Source organism: Cydia pomonella, chromosome 4 (assembly GCF_033807575.1).
Source record: "Cydia pomonella isolate Wapato2018A chromosome 4, ilCydPomo1, whole genome shotgun sequence".
NCBI classification, from domain to species: Eukaryota; Metazoa; Arthropoda; class Insecta; order Lepidoptera; family Tortricidae; genus Cydia; species Cydia pomonella.
This window is the reverse complement of record NC_084706.1, coordinates 12207494-12223856: the sequence shown is the minus strand read 5'-3', so window position 1 is coordinate 12223856 and position 16363 is coordinate 12207494. Positions and strand designations below refer to the sequence as shown.

Here is a 16363-nt window from a genome sequence, read left to right as displayed (position 1 = left end):
TGTACTATTTTATGATATAGGAGCCAAACTAGCAGACTAATCGCCTGATGGTAAGCTATTACCTTCGCCCATGGAGACCCGAGACACCAGAGGGATTGTAAGTGCGTTGCCAGCCTTTAACCCTTAAATGCATAAAATGCCAAATGTCTACAAAGCATTAGACAGCACACAGATAAAAAAAAAGGCTTGCGTTCTTGGTGTGAACTAAACAAAAACATTTTTTTTCTACCAAAAATATGAAAATTATGCATTTAAGGGTTAAGATAGGAGTAGGCTCTTTTCTGGTTTGAACAGTTCATTCCACAGTTGGAAGTTTCTGGAGAAACGCACAATTGAGGACTGACAACCATCTAAGTCGTGAAGATGGAAATGTCGCGTAGGCCGGGGTAGTTTTCACCCGCCGCCCGCGGCGTCTGAATGGTATGTTCGGGAATGCTCGGGAGTGGTCGTTTTCGCCCGCCGTCTTTAGTTATTTTGAAGTATTGCGGCGGGTGGACGCTGGCTTAATATGGAGAAATTCACCAAAGAAAAGGACGAACTTTTGATCGAGTTAGTCAAATGTAATAGTATCTTGTACGATGCACAGCACAGGATACTATTTGTCTAGCTTTAAATATCTTGTTCTTCTTTTTCTTTTGCTTCCTCAATATTATTAAGAAATCCTCATCCTCTTCCTCCTGAAGCAATAAATATGCTAGAGTTTTTTCCATTTCACGAACCTACACACACACGTCCGTTCGCAAGCAAAAACCCTCGGAAACTGCCGCGACTGGCCGCCGCGGCTACGTTCTCAAAACGACCAAACACCCGCTGTCGGCCGCGGGCGGCGGGTGAAAACGACCCCGGCCGTAGAGCGATAGTGGAAAGACGCGACAGGGGATTAATCCGAACAATTTCCGGAACACTCGCCGTCATATCTATATGCAATAGTAAATGCAGAGCGACACTACATCTCTACGCAGCAGCAAGGAGTTATGCCGATCTGATATACGCTGGCAGTCAACAATTAGTCTCTCTCCGCTGGATGCGGTCTAGACTCTATAGCTGGTATTGTGGTGTCCCTGCCCTCACATGATGAGAACAGGACCTACTTCTATTCCATATGTGGGTGGACCTGCGCCTTATAAAGCTGTAGGCGGTGGGCCGGTGTGAAATACTGTCTCGATCTGTTGAGCACACCGAGCTATTTCAAGGCTAATTTGGACTTACCCTCTAAATGGCCGCGGAACCGGACTTCACTCGAGAAGTCGACGCCAAGGATACCGATACTGGCCCGTGGCAGTTAAGGGAGTGGTCTCAAAACGAGGTGACACGACAAATGCCAGCTTGTTTCGGTAAACGCAAACCTGTGTCTTTGCAAGATTCGAACGGACTAAATTAAGTCGACCCCATTGTAAGATTTTTTTAGGGAAGTCTCAATTTCAGACAACTTTGCTTCGGCGATCAATTGCGCTTTCCCGAGAAATATTGGTGCGGCCGGGGTAGTTAGGCATCACCCCTACTATAACAGTTTGCAGCGCAGGCGCGGATACAAGATTTGGCTTAGGGGGGGGCCATTTTGAGAAAATCATATATTTTTGCACAGAAAATAAGGTAAAAAAAAATGTTACTCAATTTAGTAATGTGAGAGCCAGGGTTTTAGGGGGGGGCCATTGCCCCTATGCCCCCCCCTTGTATCCGCGCCTGTTGCAGCGTATCATTGATATGCAAGAGGAATAGCGTGAGTGATAGCACACAGCCTTGTGGGACACCAGCATTCAGTCACGCCACAGTGAGCATTCACCGTCAACTACGACCTTTATGCACTAGATCATTATTCCCAACACTCAACCCTGACATTATCTCAATAACCTGTCTTCGACGCCCCCGTTGCCTATTGCCGACGTAGCGATTGTAGCATGACGCCATTACCTCATTAATAGTGATATGGTTCTTTCACTAAACTATAGAAAGAATATTGTAGGAATACGAATATGCACACGGTAGCGAAACGGTCAAGCCACATATTTTGACTACGGTGTAGAGTTCGAAGCTAGGCTCTACATGAGATCTGATAACTTTTTGACACTGCGAGCCTGCGAGCCTTATGGTTTCATTTTGGCAACATTTGAAGTGAAAATGTCTTAGGTAAAATCACCTTTTAGCTCAGCAACTTTCAATTTACTTCGCTGGGAAAATCGTAGGGAGTTCGGGTTATTTAATAGGTACCTGCGTAAAACTTTACTCTTTTACAAGTAGAACTGAATACCGAAAATAGTTTAAGAAAATAAAAACAGTTATGATATTAAAATATTTATTAACACAATGAAAATACTACATTTAAGGAATAATTCAAATGCAAGTTATTAATGTTATTATTGTGCGTCAAATAGGATTAATCATAAAATATTCGTTGCCATTATCTACGTAAATTATGAGTTTCTTGCGGCATTTCTTGTCTACATAATTACAAAAACATGCTCATGTCAGCCATTAGTGCCATTACCCCAAATATCGGCAATCACAGATACTATGAAATAATAAATTATGAGGGATGCCGACTTTAGGGCGCCTGCCCTAAAGTCGGCATCCTTCATAATTAACACCATGCTATTTAGGATACCTATCCTAAATAGCATGTTTGTGCTGGATTCATATCGCAGTCGCCACAACAGATATCAGAATACAAAAGTTATGGTTTGTGGGATTCTAGAGTCAAAAGGAACCATGGTTCTGGGACAGAAGGCTGCCGTTTAAAAAAAGGCTTACGTTAGAATACGCTCCTGGACGCTCTTATCTACCTCTTGCAAATAATATGAGGGCAGGAGTAGTTTTGTTTACAATTAATACAGAGTTTGCGCGAAAGAACGTGAGTATCAATAACAGTTACATACGATTGTAGATGAAACATACCTACGAATTCGGGAAAAAGGCGAAAAAATTGTGGCGACAACGACTAACAATTAGTTAAAACCCACGGCTCAAGAATATCATTATTTTACTATTATACTCATTCAGTGAAACGTGTGCGTTGCTTCCAGAGCATTATAATTTACATTAACACAGTCTGAATTTCTATAGACACATCAAATTAAGTACGCTAATATATTACTAATTATTGTACCATTTAAATACAGGTCAACGTAATAAATACTACATAATACCTACAATGGCACTGACTCGTTCTAGACATTTCAGTCAAAGCAATCACAATATTTTATACTAGCAGATCGGTCCGTGCATAGCAAAAATGCTTTTGGAATGTGAATTAACATTCAGTCTTCAATTTCGAAGAGTTAATTTATGTTCATGATCGTTGCAAGAAGGGATAGCCTCCTATTGTTTAAGCTTCCCAAGTAATTAAATGATACATTATTAATATTGAAATATTGTAATAATTTTGTCATGCATTGATCAATTAAAAATTTGGTTAATTTAATTAGTTTCAATTATGGACTAAAATGTAAAATAAGGACATATCAAAATTATCCTAAACACATAATTCCTAGCAATGTAACAGACGCGGCAAAGGGCCACAACTGAGTTTGTGACTAAAATGTTAAATAAATACGACGAGGCCAGTAACACGAAATGTTGCGCGACATAATTAACGTACTGAATACATATATATTTTACTGAAGCTTCATCTCTTTGTTTATTTACTTGCTACACAAATACATACACAATTAACAAATTCGCAACTTTTAGTTTGAGCCAGGAGCCTCAAATCCCGTCGTACATATTAAGAGAATAGGCGTCTTTGACGCAGACATCGGTAAAATAGTAACTTTTATTTTGTTAAAATAACTATAATACTAAGCACCATAATGCCGGTCGCGACTCACCGCCTACGCCAGCTCCGCGGGGTCGTCGTTCTCACGGTTGGACTCGCCGAGGGGCTTGCCTCTCTTCTTACAGATGGTTATTAATTTAGCGTTCATCCTTTTCAGTTTCTGGTTTTCTTTCATTACTTCAGTTAAGTGTTGGTTCTGAAAAAGAAATAGAAACATAAGACTTTTTATTAGGGACAAATTATCATTTAAAAAGCCATATATCGGAAAAATATATAAAGAGAAGCCAATCTGACAAGGCGAGGAATGTCACCGGCTAGTATTTCATAAAAATCTCCATGCGGGCTATCCTTTCGACAGTTCGAAAAAATAAGTATTTTCGAGTTGTCAGTCAACATCCCTATTTAATCTTTTGACCGCCACAGTAGGCTGGGGCGTCCTCAGAAAGCGTTGCCAAGGACGCCGAAAACGGCTACAGCCAACAGTTTCGCCAATGCACCTCCGCCGGGACTCTTAAATAAGCGCGATCGCCTGGCGTCCGGAGCCCGGCATGTTTTAGCCGCCTCGCGTTCAAAAGGTTAGCTCGCCTCGCCCTTGCGGAGCGGGCCGCGGGCCCAGTAGCGACCTGCTCGGCCGAGCAGAGCGGGCCGAGGGCCCAGTAGCGACCTGCTCGGCCGAGCAGAGCGGGCCGAGGGCCCAGTAGCGACCTGCTCGGCCGAGCAGAGCGGGCCGAGGGCCCAGTAGCGACCTGCTCGGCCGAGCAGAGCGGGCCGAGGGCCCAGTAGCGACCTGCTCGGCCGAGCAGAGCGGGCCGAGGGCCCAGTAGCGACCTGCTCGGCCGAGCAGAGCGGGCCGAGGGCCCAGTAGCGACCTGCACGACGGCGCTGCCGGTGGCCGCCAGCGCGGGCGGCGCGGCGCGCAGCTGCAGCTCCAGTGCGCGCTTCTGCCTCGCCACCGCTTCCAGCGCCTGCAACCAATACCGCATTACTTCCGACCCGGGTACCTGCTCTATCTGACAAGACAGAAACTATCCGAACGGCGTACGGCGATTACAATATACTTTTCTTAAACATGCAATGAAATATTGATGTTATGTTATTTATTAGACTTATAAGTAATAGGCTGGGAAGTATGACGTTTCAGGTGCGGCTAGGACAAGAGGTCGTTAATGGAATTTCATACAAATCTTGCAGGTCTATAGGCCGGCAAAGTCCTCTTTTTTAATTTCTATTCCACATAAATTTGTGGCACATGCGTCATGACATTCTGCCACTATGCGTATTAAAAAAAACAATAAACGATTTGGTATGTACTTAGTGCAGTTTTATTTATGTACATAATCAATCCACATGAACATAACAAATAACACATTATTATCAATTTTTTTCTTAACTATACATATACACATTGAATTATTAATATTTCATCTAAATATTAGGTAGCGGTAAAAATGTCTACTCAAACGTCTCTAACCGTATAGAAAAAAAAGGTTTGGCGGGGAAAAAAAACTTGATAATTTTTCGCTGTAATTCTGTTATATTTTATCGGATTTAGTTTTATTGTTTATAATCTTGTTTTGTTATAAATAATTCAATGTGAGTTCGGACGAAACTACCGACGATGAAATGATTATTGATTGCACCCCACCTGAATTAAGAGCCGAAGCAGAATTGGTTATACAGAACTTGCTGCCGGCAAACCCGAAGGCGAAATATATGGTTACTTATGACAATTTTATAAATTGGAAAACCAACAAAAATGCCCACAGTTACTCAGAACACGTGTTTTTGGCATATTAGAAAACTCGCAGAAACTAAAAAGTCTTCAACATTGTGGGCATTGTACTCCATGCTTAATGTTTTGTTTACTAAGCATCTTTTAATCCGAAATGCATTGTGTTTTAGTATTTTAAACTGTAACTCGACAGTTTAGACTACAACGCTTAATATATAAGTTTAGTTTATCTATATATCTAGCGACAAATACCTATTGCTATTGAGTTCTGATTGATTATTGAGATTGAGAACGAGAAGAGGTTATAATTTAATTTTGGTTGCAACAAATTGAAATTTAGAAGGTTCGTTCAGAAACGTGCATTCGTACTTTTTTGAAATAACATGACAATAAATATAAATGTAAGTATGAAGTATCTGTTTTCTATTAAAACCGAGTTAAAATATAGCGAAATAGTAATATACACACGTTAGGTTTACTTATAATTTATTTAAAAATAAAGCTTTGATTTTTTGTTGTTTATTTCATTGCATGTTTGAGAAAAGCACTATACATACCTCGGCGGGAAATATGGGGTTGCCCGCCTCAGACGTCTATATGTCTTGGGCCGGCAACCCCTTTCGTCCTGCGGTAGCATCATGGTTCCATTTTTAACACTTGTCACTATGCCTGTCACTTTCGCGCTTACATACTTGTTAGAACGTGACAGGCATGGTGACAAATGATAAAGAGCCGACCATCTTAGCCCTACTGGCCTCTGTAGTAATGTATTATATTTGTTTTACTCCAATATGCTTGGAAATGTTCACCTTATTGTAGTAAAAATAGTACGGGAAGTTCATTATAGTCAAACTCAAAAAAAAAAAAAATCAAACCATTACTGTCGTGTTTTAGCGGACGGAAAGTAGCCCATGGAATTGGTACATTTTACCTAACATCAAATGAGGAAGTTCTGTTTTTTTAATAAGTTGGTAGTGGTAATAACAAATACAAGTTTTCGACCTCGAAAGCCCTCTCTTCTCTCTTGGGATCATTGAAAAGTACACGAAAATCGATTAAATTTTAGGACATTTTTCAGTTGTTGTAATTTTTTGCCACCTTTTAAGAAGAAGAAATTTGCAATTAATTGTAAGGCCTTAGTAGGTAATTTTTCTTAGTAAGGCCAAATGGTTCATAAGATACGGCTTCTCAAAGGTTTGTTAAATTTTGAACTGTAACTCATAAAAGGTTGTACCAGCAGCTGTGGTTACAAGAAAGCAGGACTCAAATGCTCAGCTGTTTGCAACTACAGCAATGGTCAATCGTGCGAGAATATACAGGGCCGGAAGTGTGCCGACATTGAAAAATAATTCATTGAAAAACCATTCATTGATAATCCACCATCAAATTACAATTTCGACCGGCCTGATCAGGTTGACGAAGAAATGCTACCACACATGCTGGCCCCAAAAGGAGTGCTGTGGATACAGAGGACCAGCCTGATTCATCAACGATATACAAGAGATACGAGTTATAACAATTTCCCTCGCTGTACTGTATATTATACACACATATTTTTGGACCCGGGTACGTCCTTAAACTACGTCCACAAGAGAGGTATGGGCATTGTGAATGTCATCTCGCTTTGTGTGGTAGGGCACAGCACAGCAGATGTTATTCCAGATCAGAGCAGAGCCCAACTGGGGAAGTACCTCCACCTTACAGAAAACCGCAGCCAAATAACACTAGACCCTACTCATAGTGTTGTGTTCCTGCCGGTGAGTAAGGTTGCCAGAGCTCAACGAGGGGAGGGAGGGTTATTAGGCTCGGCAACGCGCATGTAACTCCTCTGGAGTTGCAGGCGTACATAGGCTACGGAGACTGCTTACCACCAGGCGGGCCGTATGCTTGTTTGCCGACGTAGTATAAAAAAAACACAATGATCCGAAGGGCTTTCGAGGTGGAAAACTTCGATTTGTCATTACTATTTCATCACTACCAATAGGATCTCGTGCATGCCATGCAACTTTATATTGCACAATTATTTATATTGAATGGTACTGAATGGCAGAATAAGTTGTGCCTTTAACTTTTTTCAAATAATTAAAGAGGGATTTCTTTTGACGTTCTTGATGTGGAGGTTCGATTTGAGTGCTGGTTGATGTTTAAAATTATGATTATTTTACGTTATTTCCTCGCATATTTGGACAAAAGTACTATATATGCCTCGGCATGTACAACAATTTGTGGATTCGTCTTCTTTGTCGAAACAACATCGAAACTCATCCACGAATTGCTTTTTCTCAAACTTGTAATGAAATGTTGACATGACTTACTTCAAAGTAGGTCCGGAAATACTACATACCAGGTGCGATGAGTGAAGATGATATGTAAAGGAATTTCATACAGCCTTACACACCTAGGCCTGTAAGGCAACCTTCTTTTGTTTTTAAACGTCAAATTGTGACACGTTTTGGCATTCAACCATAAAAACCTATAAGCAAAATTCTGCCATTGTTGCAGCCTGCCTTTTTTTCTTTTTTTTGTCGTTTTTCCTTTTTTTTTTTTCTTTTTTGTGTTTGTTAAATATTACTTCACGGTTTCAAAGGGGAACAAAATTTTCATTATTTTTGGCCTACGACGCATGGTTAAGCAGATCAAGACGCATGGAGAAGCAGAGACTGTAAAAACAAATCTTTATAGGGCAGTATCTCCTAAACCGTGCGTCGTAGCGCAAAAATAATCAAATTTTTGTCCCCCTTTCGATTACCCCAAAGTATCAATAAAAAAAACACAAAATAGAAAAAAAAGCGTAATGGCGTGCGTCGTAGCGCCACAATAATCAAATTTTTTGTTCCGCTTCAATACCCGCACTGAATAACCTATCTCATTAGGGCATGAAACAATCATTATCATCCTATTCTTATTATTATTTCATTGCAAGTTTGAGAAAAGCACTATACAAATTTCGGCAAGAAAAGGCATTCCCTAACCGTCCTCGTTACGCTCGGCCGTCTATATCTACTTGGCAACCCTTTGTTTCCCGGCCTCTATAGTAATGTACTATTACAAGCAGGCAAAGCAAGTTGTTTAACCGCTCATGCTAATATTGTTAAGCGAAAGATTCCAAAATTTGTGCGATTCCAAAAAGTGGTTCGAGAAGTGGAATCTTGAGCGTTGCGAGGGTTTCAGGGCACGAGGGTTAAAAAAAAACTGCCCCGAGTGAAACACAACATTTTTCACCTCACCAACGTGAGAAAAATAATAACTATGACATACCAAAAAAATCAAATCTAATCAAATCCAAATGAACGTAATAAAAAACTATCATTCAAATTATTCAAAATCATAAATTAAAAGTCTTTTCTACCAGATAACATAAGGAAACAGCTCAAAATCTGATTACTTTGCCCCACATGTGGATGAAATGCAACTTTAATTAGTTTTTGAACAATCAAGAGTACCTTTACCAGTTGGTGTGGTGAACAAATCTTTTCTAATTAACATTAACAAGGGTTTCGCCGTAAGCGTAACAGAATGCTAATCATAGTAACCCCGACTTGAGTGTACTTTCTTATGCAAAATTGTCTAACCCTTTACAATATTTTAGTCGTGAGTCGCGAAACATACCATTTTGAGTTGTTCGATTTCACTGTTTTGCAAAGATGCGTTGATTAGCTTCGAGCTGTCGTTTTCCGGGTGCAGATCTGCAAATTAAATAATATAACAATAATCCTTAGCTTAGCCATTAAATAGTCAAGAAACCGCACAGCATAGTAAAATATGTAAATGTATAATAAATTTAATATAAAATGATATTCAAAATTATTGACATCAGTATTTTTCTATTTTTTTTTAATATTTGTATATATTATATTGTATTTCATGTGGTTTTTGTATTTTTAATTTAGTGTAAGGTGTGTATTTTTAATTTTCTTTTTATTGTAATTTGAGACATGTTGAAATTGAAATAGGTAGTAAAGTCAGCGAAATGCAATTATTGTGACGTGCAGGCTTAGAACAAAAACGTTATATTTTTGAGTGATTTCTGTATGAAATAAAGATTTATTTTTACCGTTAACAAGAGATTTATTTCTCGAGTTCTCGAGGCATTGAGATTTTTTTTCCCGCCTAGAAGAAGGACATATTTCTCGAGAATTCACGAGCAGAAACCATAGGCAAGGAGGAATGTATCAATTAAATGGTTTTTGTTTTATTGCACCTAAATATCGTAATGATATTGGATTTATTATGTCCTAAGTTTCAAAACAACTTACCCCCAAAATGCCTAAATATCGAACTGCTTCTGAAAATGGCCGAATCTCATTATGACTTTTATTCAGACAGTCAGTCAAAAAGTACAATTCATCAAATGCCGAATTTTTGATGGACTTATTTTTAAAATGAAAATGTCTTAAGTGCATTTTTATAACTTATGTCGTATTACTAATACTTTTTTAACAATCTGCTGGAACCAGAGACGATAAATTAGTATAAAATAGCACTCATTCATGACGGTAAATTGAGATTTAGGTATTATGACACGATGTAGATTTGAAGTTTAGGCATTTTGGGAATGTGGTGTTTTGAGAAGAAAAAAAGCTAGTCATTCTGAGATTCAGGCATTTTGTAAAAGTGCAATGAAAGCAAAGCATTAAATGGGCTACTTATACAAATGGTCTAGTCCTACAGTAAAGGCTTGCCTTGGCTGACATGAGGCGTGGCCTTCCCGGCGGCGGCGGCGGCGCCGCACGCGGCGGAGTGCCGGTTGTGGTCGTGCGCGCTCTGCCGCTTCTTGCGCACCGACTGCACCTTGCTGTCGGCTTCTTTCTCCACGAGGGCCGAGAGCTTAGCCTGGCGGGCAAATATATGTCATGGCAGAGGCAACGAAATATTTTTCCAACAAACATAAAAACATTAAAAAAAAGATACGTCAAAACCATTCAGTTCACGGTTAAGGCGTTTTTACTTTTGTAGCTGTTTGTGGTTTTTTAGCAATAACGCTTCTAAATTTAGAGTCGGTTTGATGCAAACAACAGAAAAACGCCTCAAAGAAGTAAAAACGGCGGGATCGGAAAATACTTGCGTAATTGGATAGTGTAAATTGTGTTTGACTAAAAAATACAAGAAACACTTTATCTACGGTATACAAATGAGTTCTTCATAACATTTCCGTTATTAAATTATCATTTAATTGCTTAAAATAATAAATAAAAAGTACAAAAAATGCGCGCGAAATGCTAATAAGCGAAACACAATGCTTTGTTATTTTGTTCTGCGTCGCACTGTTTTTGGAAGAAATTTAGTATAAACATGTATTTTCGTCGCAATTTAGCATTTTAAAATAGTTATATCTCAAACATCGGTTATTGTCGACTAATTCTAGATACAACACTTGGTCGAGTTTCAATACACTTATTATTGAAATTTGTACGTACTTACAACATGTCGATCAAAAGTTTTATCGCCAACTACACACTAGTTTGCAGTTAGTTGCACAAAATTACAGATATTATTGCATTATTGTAGGTTTGTAGATGCATGTATTATTGTCACTTACATCTATATCTGTCTATCACCAGTAAAACTTCAGTTAACTTACTCTTAATCATTACAATTCCGAAACAAGACATCCAAGTATTTTCGTCTCATCCCAATTTCCGTTTCACTCAGGTTTTTTGTATGTACGTAGACATGTCACTGGATGGAATAAGTACGTAAGTGCTCACGAGAAGGCTCGGCTTTGTTTTGGGAGTTGGTTAGTGCACGGCAGACCGAACTCTGGACCCGTGTACAGGGAGATGTGCGAGTGTGTGATGTTTTTGTTGTTTGATTGAACAATTATATTTTTGTTTAACTAATAATGTAATACAACAAATGAACAGATATCCATCCAGTTCTAATATTATAAACGTGAAAGTAGCTGTCTGTCTGTTACCGCTTTACGTTTAAACCGCTAAACCGATTTAGAATGTATTTGGTATGGAGATAGTGTTTTAGGAAGGACATAGGAAGGTTTTATCATCATCATCCCACACAGAAGTTGCGGGCAAACGCTAGTTACTAATTAAATTGAACGATAGAATATTCATGCGCACCTCGAGAGCGACCTTCTCCTCCTTCAGCCGACACAGCTGGTCGTCTCGCTCGCGCAGGTACTCGCCGCACGTCTCGCACTCCTCGTCTAGCTCCCTGCACCGTTCCTTGTACTCTTCCAGCTCACGTTTGCATGTCTCCAACTCTAGCTTGGTTGCTTCCAGCGCCCTATACGTAAAAAAAATGCTGAAAGGTTGTGAACGGATTCTCAGACGGGCAGTTATATTCATTTTGTACTAAGCTGAAACGTCTCGAATGATTCCACAATATGTGCTATCCCCCGATAGGGTATCATAATCGCTTGTCTCATTGGTTTTTCGTTTATTTCTTATTACGTCTAATTCTGTATTGGTCACTTGTTATTTATTCGTCTTGTTCGTTCTTTGTCTTGTCTTAGGTATTTGTATCTTCTACGCAGTGAATGGAGATAAAACATGGAAGCATTCTGTCCGCTGAATACCCTAACGTAAACTACCCTAAGGTGGGCGGTGGAGCTTCAGTAAATTTTTGAATAAATATGACATGTTTCCAATACTACCGTGCTAGCCTCAGAAGGAAGCTCATTCCACAACTTGCATGTTCTGGGCAAAAACGAGCGAGATGCCAACTTGTTCTTGGTTTGCCACGTGGCGAGAAAGTGAGGATGAACTTTGTTTCTTTGGCGGGAGGTGCGGTATGTAATATATGTTTTTACTCTGACTGCTTCTATGAATTAGTTTAACAAATACACACATTATCTGAAACTGTCGATCATTTGAATCCACCCTCTACTGTCACATATGTATTTACTGGTATATCCCTGTATGGCTAAGACTTTTTATCGAATCTTTCTTCTGTTTTGTATTTTCACTTGCAATTGCCCAGAAATCTTTCCTCCGTCTTGCATTTACACAGCGCAAAAATATTTCCGTTGAAACTGAAACTGGGGATGAGCCTTTATTGTCAGAGTGACAATTTGTCACTCCGCCTGTTAAAATATTTTTGACCCGATTCGTGTACCCCATCTAAATTTCGCTGGCTGTACCTGAACGAGACTATGCAAGTACGCACTGCCAATGCCATACAGATTGATAATAAATTGTATCTAGCCATAATAGTAGTTTATGTGACTGCTACATAATAAAAGGCATTAAAATACACGAGTGTGGGTTTAAGAAACGAACAAAGTGAGTTTCTTAATAAGATCACACGAGTGTTTTAATGCCTAATTATGTCCAGTTACATACACTATTTTATGCACACATATTATAAACTTTCTATGATATATTCACTAACCCAAATCACAGAGCATCGTTGCTCTCTTGGCGGAACTCGCGGATATGTGGTGGCGTCACCGAAATATTTTTATCGCTCATTTTACACGAAACTTTTGCTATAGTTACTTTAAAAACAACAAAACATATTCATTTTATACTTCAAACTAATTAAAAGATAAACTGTACGTCAAATGGCGGTAAATGAAAACTTTTTTCACGCATGTCACGCATTCCTAGTTTTTTGTAATTCACAGACAAACTAGAGTCGGGGGCCTATTTCCGTATCATTCGATACAAACTAACATGCGAGATATGTCAAAATTGTATGCAATTGACATTTCATTTCGAACAAAAAGGCATCTCGACTGATATTAGAATAGAGGTCAAATGGAATTGCTCTTTTTCCAGAGATGTTCCTGTCATAACCAAATCGATTTTGATGTAGTTATGAAGCAATTACAATATCATCACAGATAAGAAATTTGTTGTAACAAAACAGTTTATCGCAATGTTGGCCATTATTTACGGATTTTGAAAGCATCATAGAGGGTTTATGATATGTGTGTAGATAAAAATATTGTAACGTAATATATGTTTACACAACAATGAATATTTACTTATGTTGGGTTAGTCTATCATTTCATAACAACATTTTATCTAGTTATCTTTTAATCTGCACAAAATTATTACACCTGAATTATTTGACTGGTTCTTCAAACTATATAAACCTATAAGTACCTGTCTAGGTCAAATTCTAATCAAAATAATGAACCGCGAATTCTCAGCTGCCAGTACGTACAGCAAGAAGGTTAGCGGATTAATGTCGCTAATTGGTCGTTATTGACATTATATGCATTTAATCTACACTTATTTAGTGTACATTAGTGTAATAGAGATGACTATTACTTCGTTTACCAGTTTTGATTACAGGCTCTGTAAACGTATCGTCTTATTTAAATGTAGGCGTAATCGTGTATGTGTCCCAATTGTCCCGAGAATTTGAACGGTAATGTTCTCAAACGCAGGTTCCTTACTTTATTTCCGTTCACTGCTTCTAGGTCATTTTCTGGGACTTTTCTCTCTGTTAACATGATACTCGTAACATGTCTTAGTCGTTTTTGTCGTAAGCAAGCGTTGATGATACCCTCCGATACGATTAAAAAGTGAGACTTAAGGTAGGTGTCGCTAAGGTATAAAGAATATGATGGAAATATTCGCTGTCAACGGGTACGTCTCGGTAGATCAGTTGGTAGATTGGCGGGCTGGTATCTAGTAGTCGCAAAATCAAGACTCATCTGAGACAGTGACTTCTTCCTTAATGTCTTAGAATTGGGGCATTTATACACGGTGTAACACGAGGAACCCGAAAGATTCTAACCACACACTTCTGAGGCCAAAAGACAGAAAAATGTTATACCTATATAAATTGAAGTAAATTTAGCAAAAAAAAAAAAAAAAATTTTTAATTTTTAAATGTATACATTAAAATTTGAACATAAAAAGTGAATGTTTTGGTAAAACTGGCACTAAAAATGAATTTTTACGTTTCTTTTGTAAAACCAAGTTTTTGGAAAGGTTACTTGACACTTTTTGACATCTATCAATAAGGATATTTAGACTTACGCCCCATAATGGCATCATCGCCATCAGAAAGGCACTAAGTTACAATAAGATGTTTTTTTTGTTTTTTTTTTTATTGGTTTTAACTCTGAAACTAGGCGAAATCCAGGAAAGTTTATATGACATTCTAGTCTCTAAATGTGATCAGGAAAACACTGTTACAATCTTTCGGTTTCATCATGTTACACATACAAACCCTATGTAATACATAAATGCCAATATGGATGCACCATAATAGATGGAGATGATTCGTTTAGCTCCAGAAGTAGTAGTAGTAAACACTTTGTTGCACAAAACAAGTACATAACACAGAGAGAATACAGGTGTTTGAGTTCATCGTGTATAAGGATGTGACGGACAAGTACTGACTGTGAGTCGGCCCTGTTGGCGGCGGCGCGCTCGACGGCCTTGTGCGCCTTGGCGACGGCCGCCTTCAGCTCGCCGTTCTTGAAGCGCAGCTCGTCCACGGATCGCTGTAGCGATTTGTTCTTTTCAACTTCGCGATCGAACGACATTCGGTCCACTACCACCGAGTGCAGGTTTGCCCAATCTGTACAATCGAGTCGTAGCTTTAGTATAACAGAAAACCGGTCTAGTGCTAGTCGGACTCGCGCACGAAGGGTTCCGTACCATTATTTATAAAAACCCTTAAATATTTATTTTATTCTGTTTTTAGTATTTGTTGTTATAGCGGCAACAGAAATACAACATCTGTGAAAATTTCAACTGTCTAGCTATCACGGTTCATGAGATACAGCCTGGTGACAGACGGACGGACGGACGGACGGACAGCGAAGTCTCAGTAATAGGGTCCCGTTTGACCCTTTGGGTACGGAACCCTAAAAATATTCGTGAGACACGGACATTAAATAATTTAAATATATTTAAACATGTCGAGCGTTTTCAAATACGTGATTGACCCGTTTTTAATACATTTTATATGGTAGCTTTAGTAGTTGAAACATTACTATAGTCCGTCAGAAAACTTTTTCAGTAGAAAAAGGCGCAAAATTCTAATTTCCTACGGGACGATAAATCTTCGCGCCTACATTTTTTATATTTGACACTTCTTTCTACTGACGAAAATGGTTTCACAGACTATATAAGCTAGTTTATTTACTAAAGATAAATTATTGTACTACAGCACCCAAGCAATTAGTTTAACGCAAATGCACGGGAAAAAGAGAATAACTTCTTGCGCTTTCATTATGCGGCTCTGTGCGGTAACTATTGTGGTCGAAAGTTAACATTTGACAGGCCAGTTACTACAAAACATGGCCCGTTAATCCTCTTCAGCTATCAAAATCGGGGCACGATTATTTCCTAAACAACTTTGATACAGTCAATAAATCTTTGCTTGTTATACAAATACAAGTTTCTTTATTTTCGGATAGCAATTGATCCAGTTTTGATAGCACACATTAATTAAGTTGTTCATAGATCTAAAAATAAATAAATTACTAAATTTAAACTTAAGTTCTAAATTTGTTTTGACAAGGTTGACTAAATCAAATATTATGGGACAGTCAAATCTGTCCGTAACAGTCTTTAGAAAAGATTGTTACTGCCCCACAGTCTGCTTATTAGTACTCGTAATGCTACCTTCTTTGGCTGGATAGCTTGAAACTATTGGTACATGCTTCAGCTAACATCGAAGAAGCGCTACAGAAGCGCGGCAGTCTTAACCTTTTGAGCGCCAGACGGCGAAGGAACATGCCGTGCGCCGGACGGAGGCGATCACGATTATTTAAGCGAAATTGAACTTTACGGAGTCCCGCGTTAGTCCCTATTGCATTGGCGAAACTGTCGGCTGTAGTCGTCGTTGGCAAGTTTTTCAGATGTCGGCCAGAGCCGACGGTGGCGGGCAAAAGGTTAACAACGCTCTAAATCCGTTATTATATTGTAATA

The 16363-nt window shown here is 39.0% G+C and overlaps 1 protein-coding gene across 3 annotated transcripts in view; it reads right to left on the bottom strand.

The window, feature by feature from the left end:
* Positions 1 to 2276: 2276 nt before the first annotated feature.
* Positions 2277 to 16363, bottom strand: part of LOC133517106 (kinesin-related protein 4-like) — a 48564-nt gene continuing 34477 nt past the window's right edge. For all 3 annotated transcript variants that reach the window (XM_061850258.1, XM_061850260.1, XM_061850259.1), the window contains 6 exons: positions 14825 to 15005; positions 11582 to 11747; positions 10187 to 10337; positions 9114 to 9190; positions 4642 to 4737; positions 2277 to 3968 (listed from right to left, as the gene is read on the bottom strand). In XM_061850258.1, coding sequence (XP_061706242.1) covers positions 3828 to 3968; positions 4642 to 4737; positions 9114 to 9190; positions 10187 to 10337; positions 11582 to 11747; positions 14825 to 15005 — 812 coding nt within the window. In that variant the 3' untranslated portion in view covers positions 2277 to 3827. The remainder of the gene's footprint in view (positions 3969 to 4641; positions 4738 to 9113; positions 9191 to 10186; positions 10338 to 11581; positions 11748 to 14824; positions 15006 to 16363) is intronic.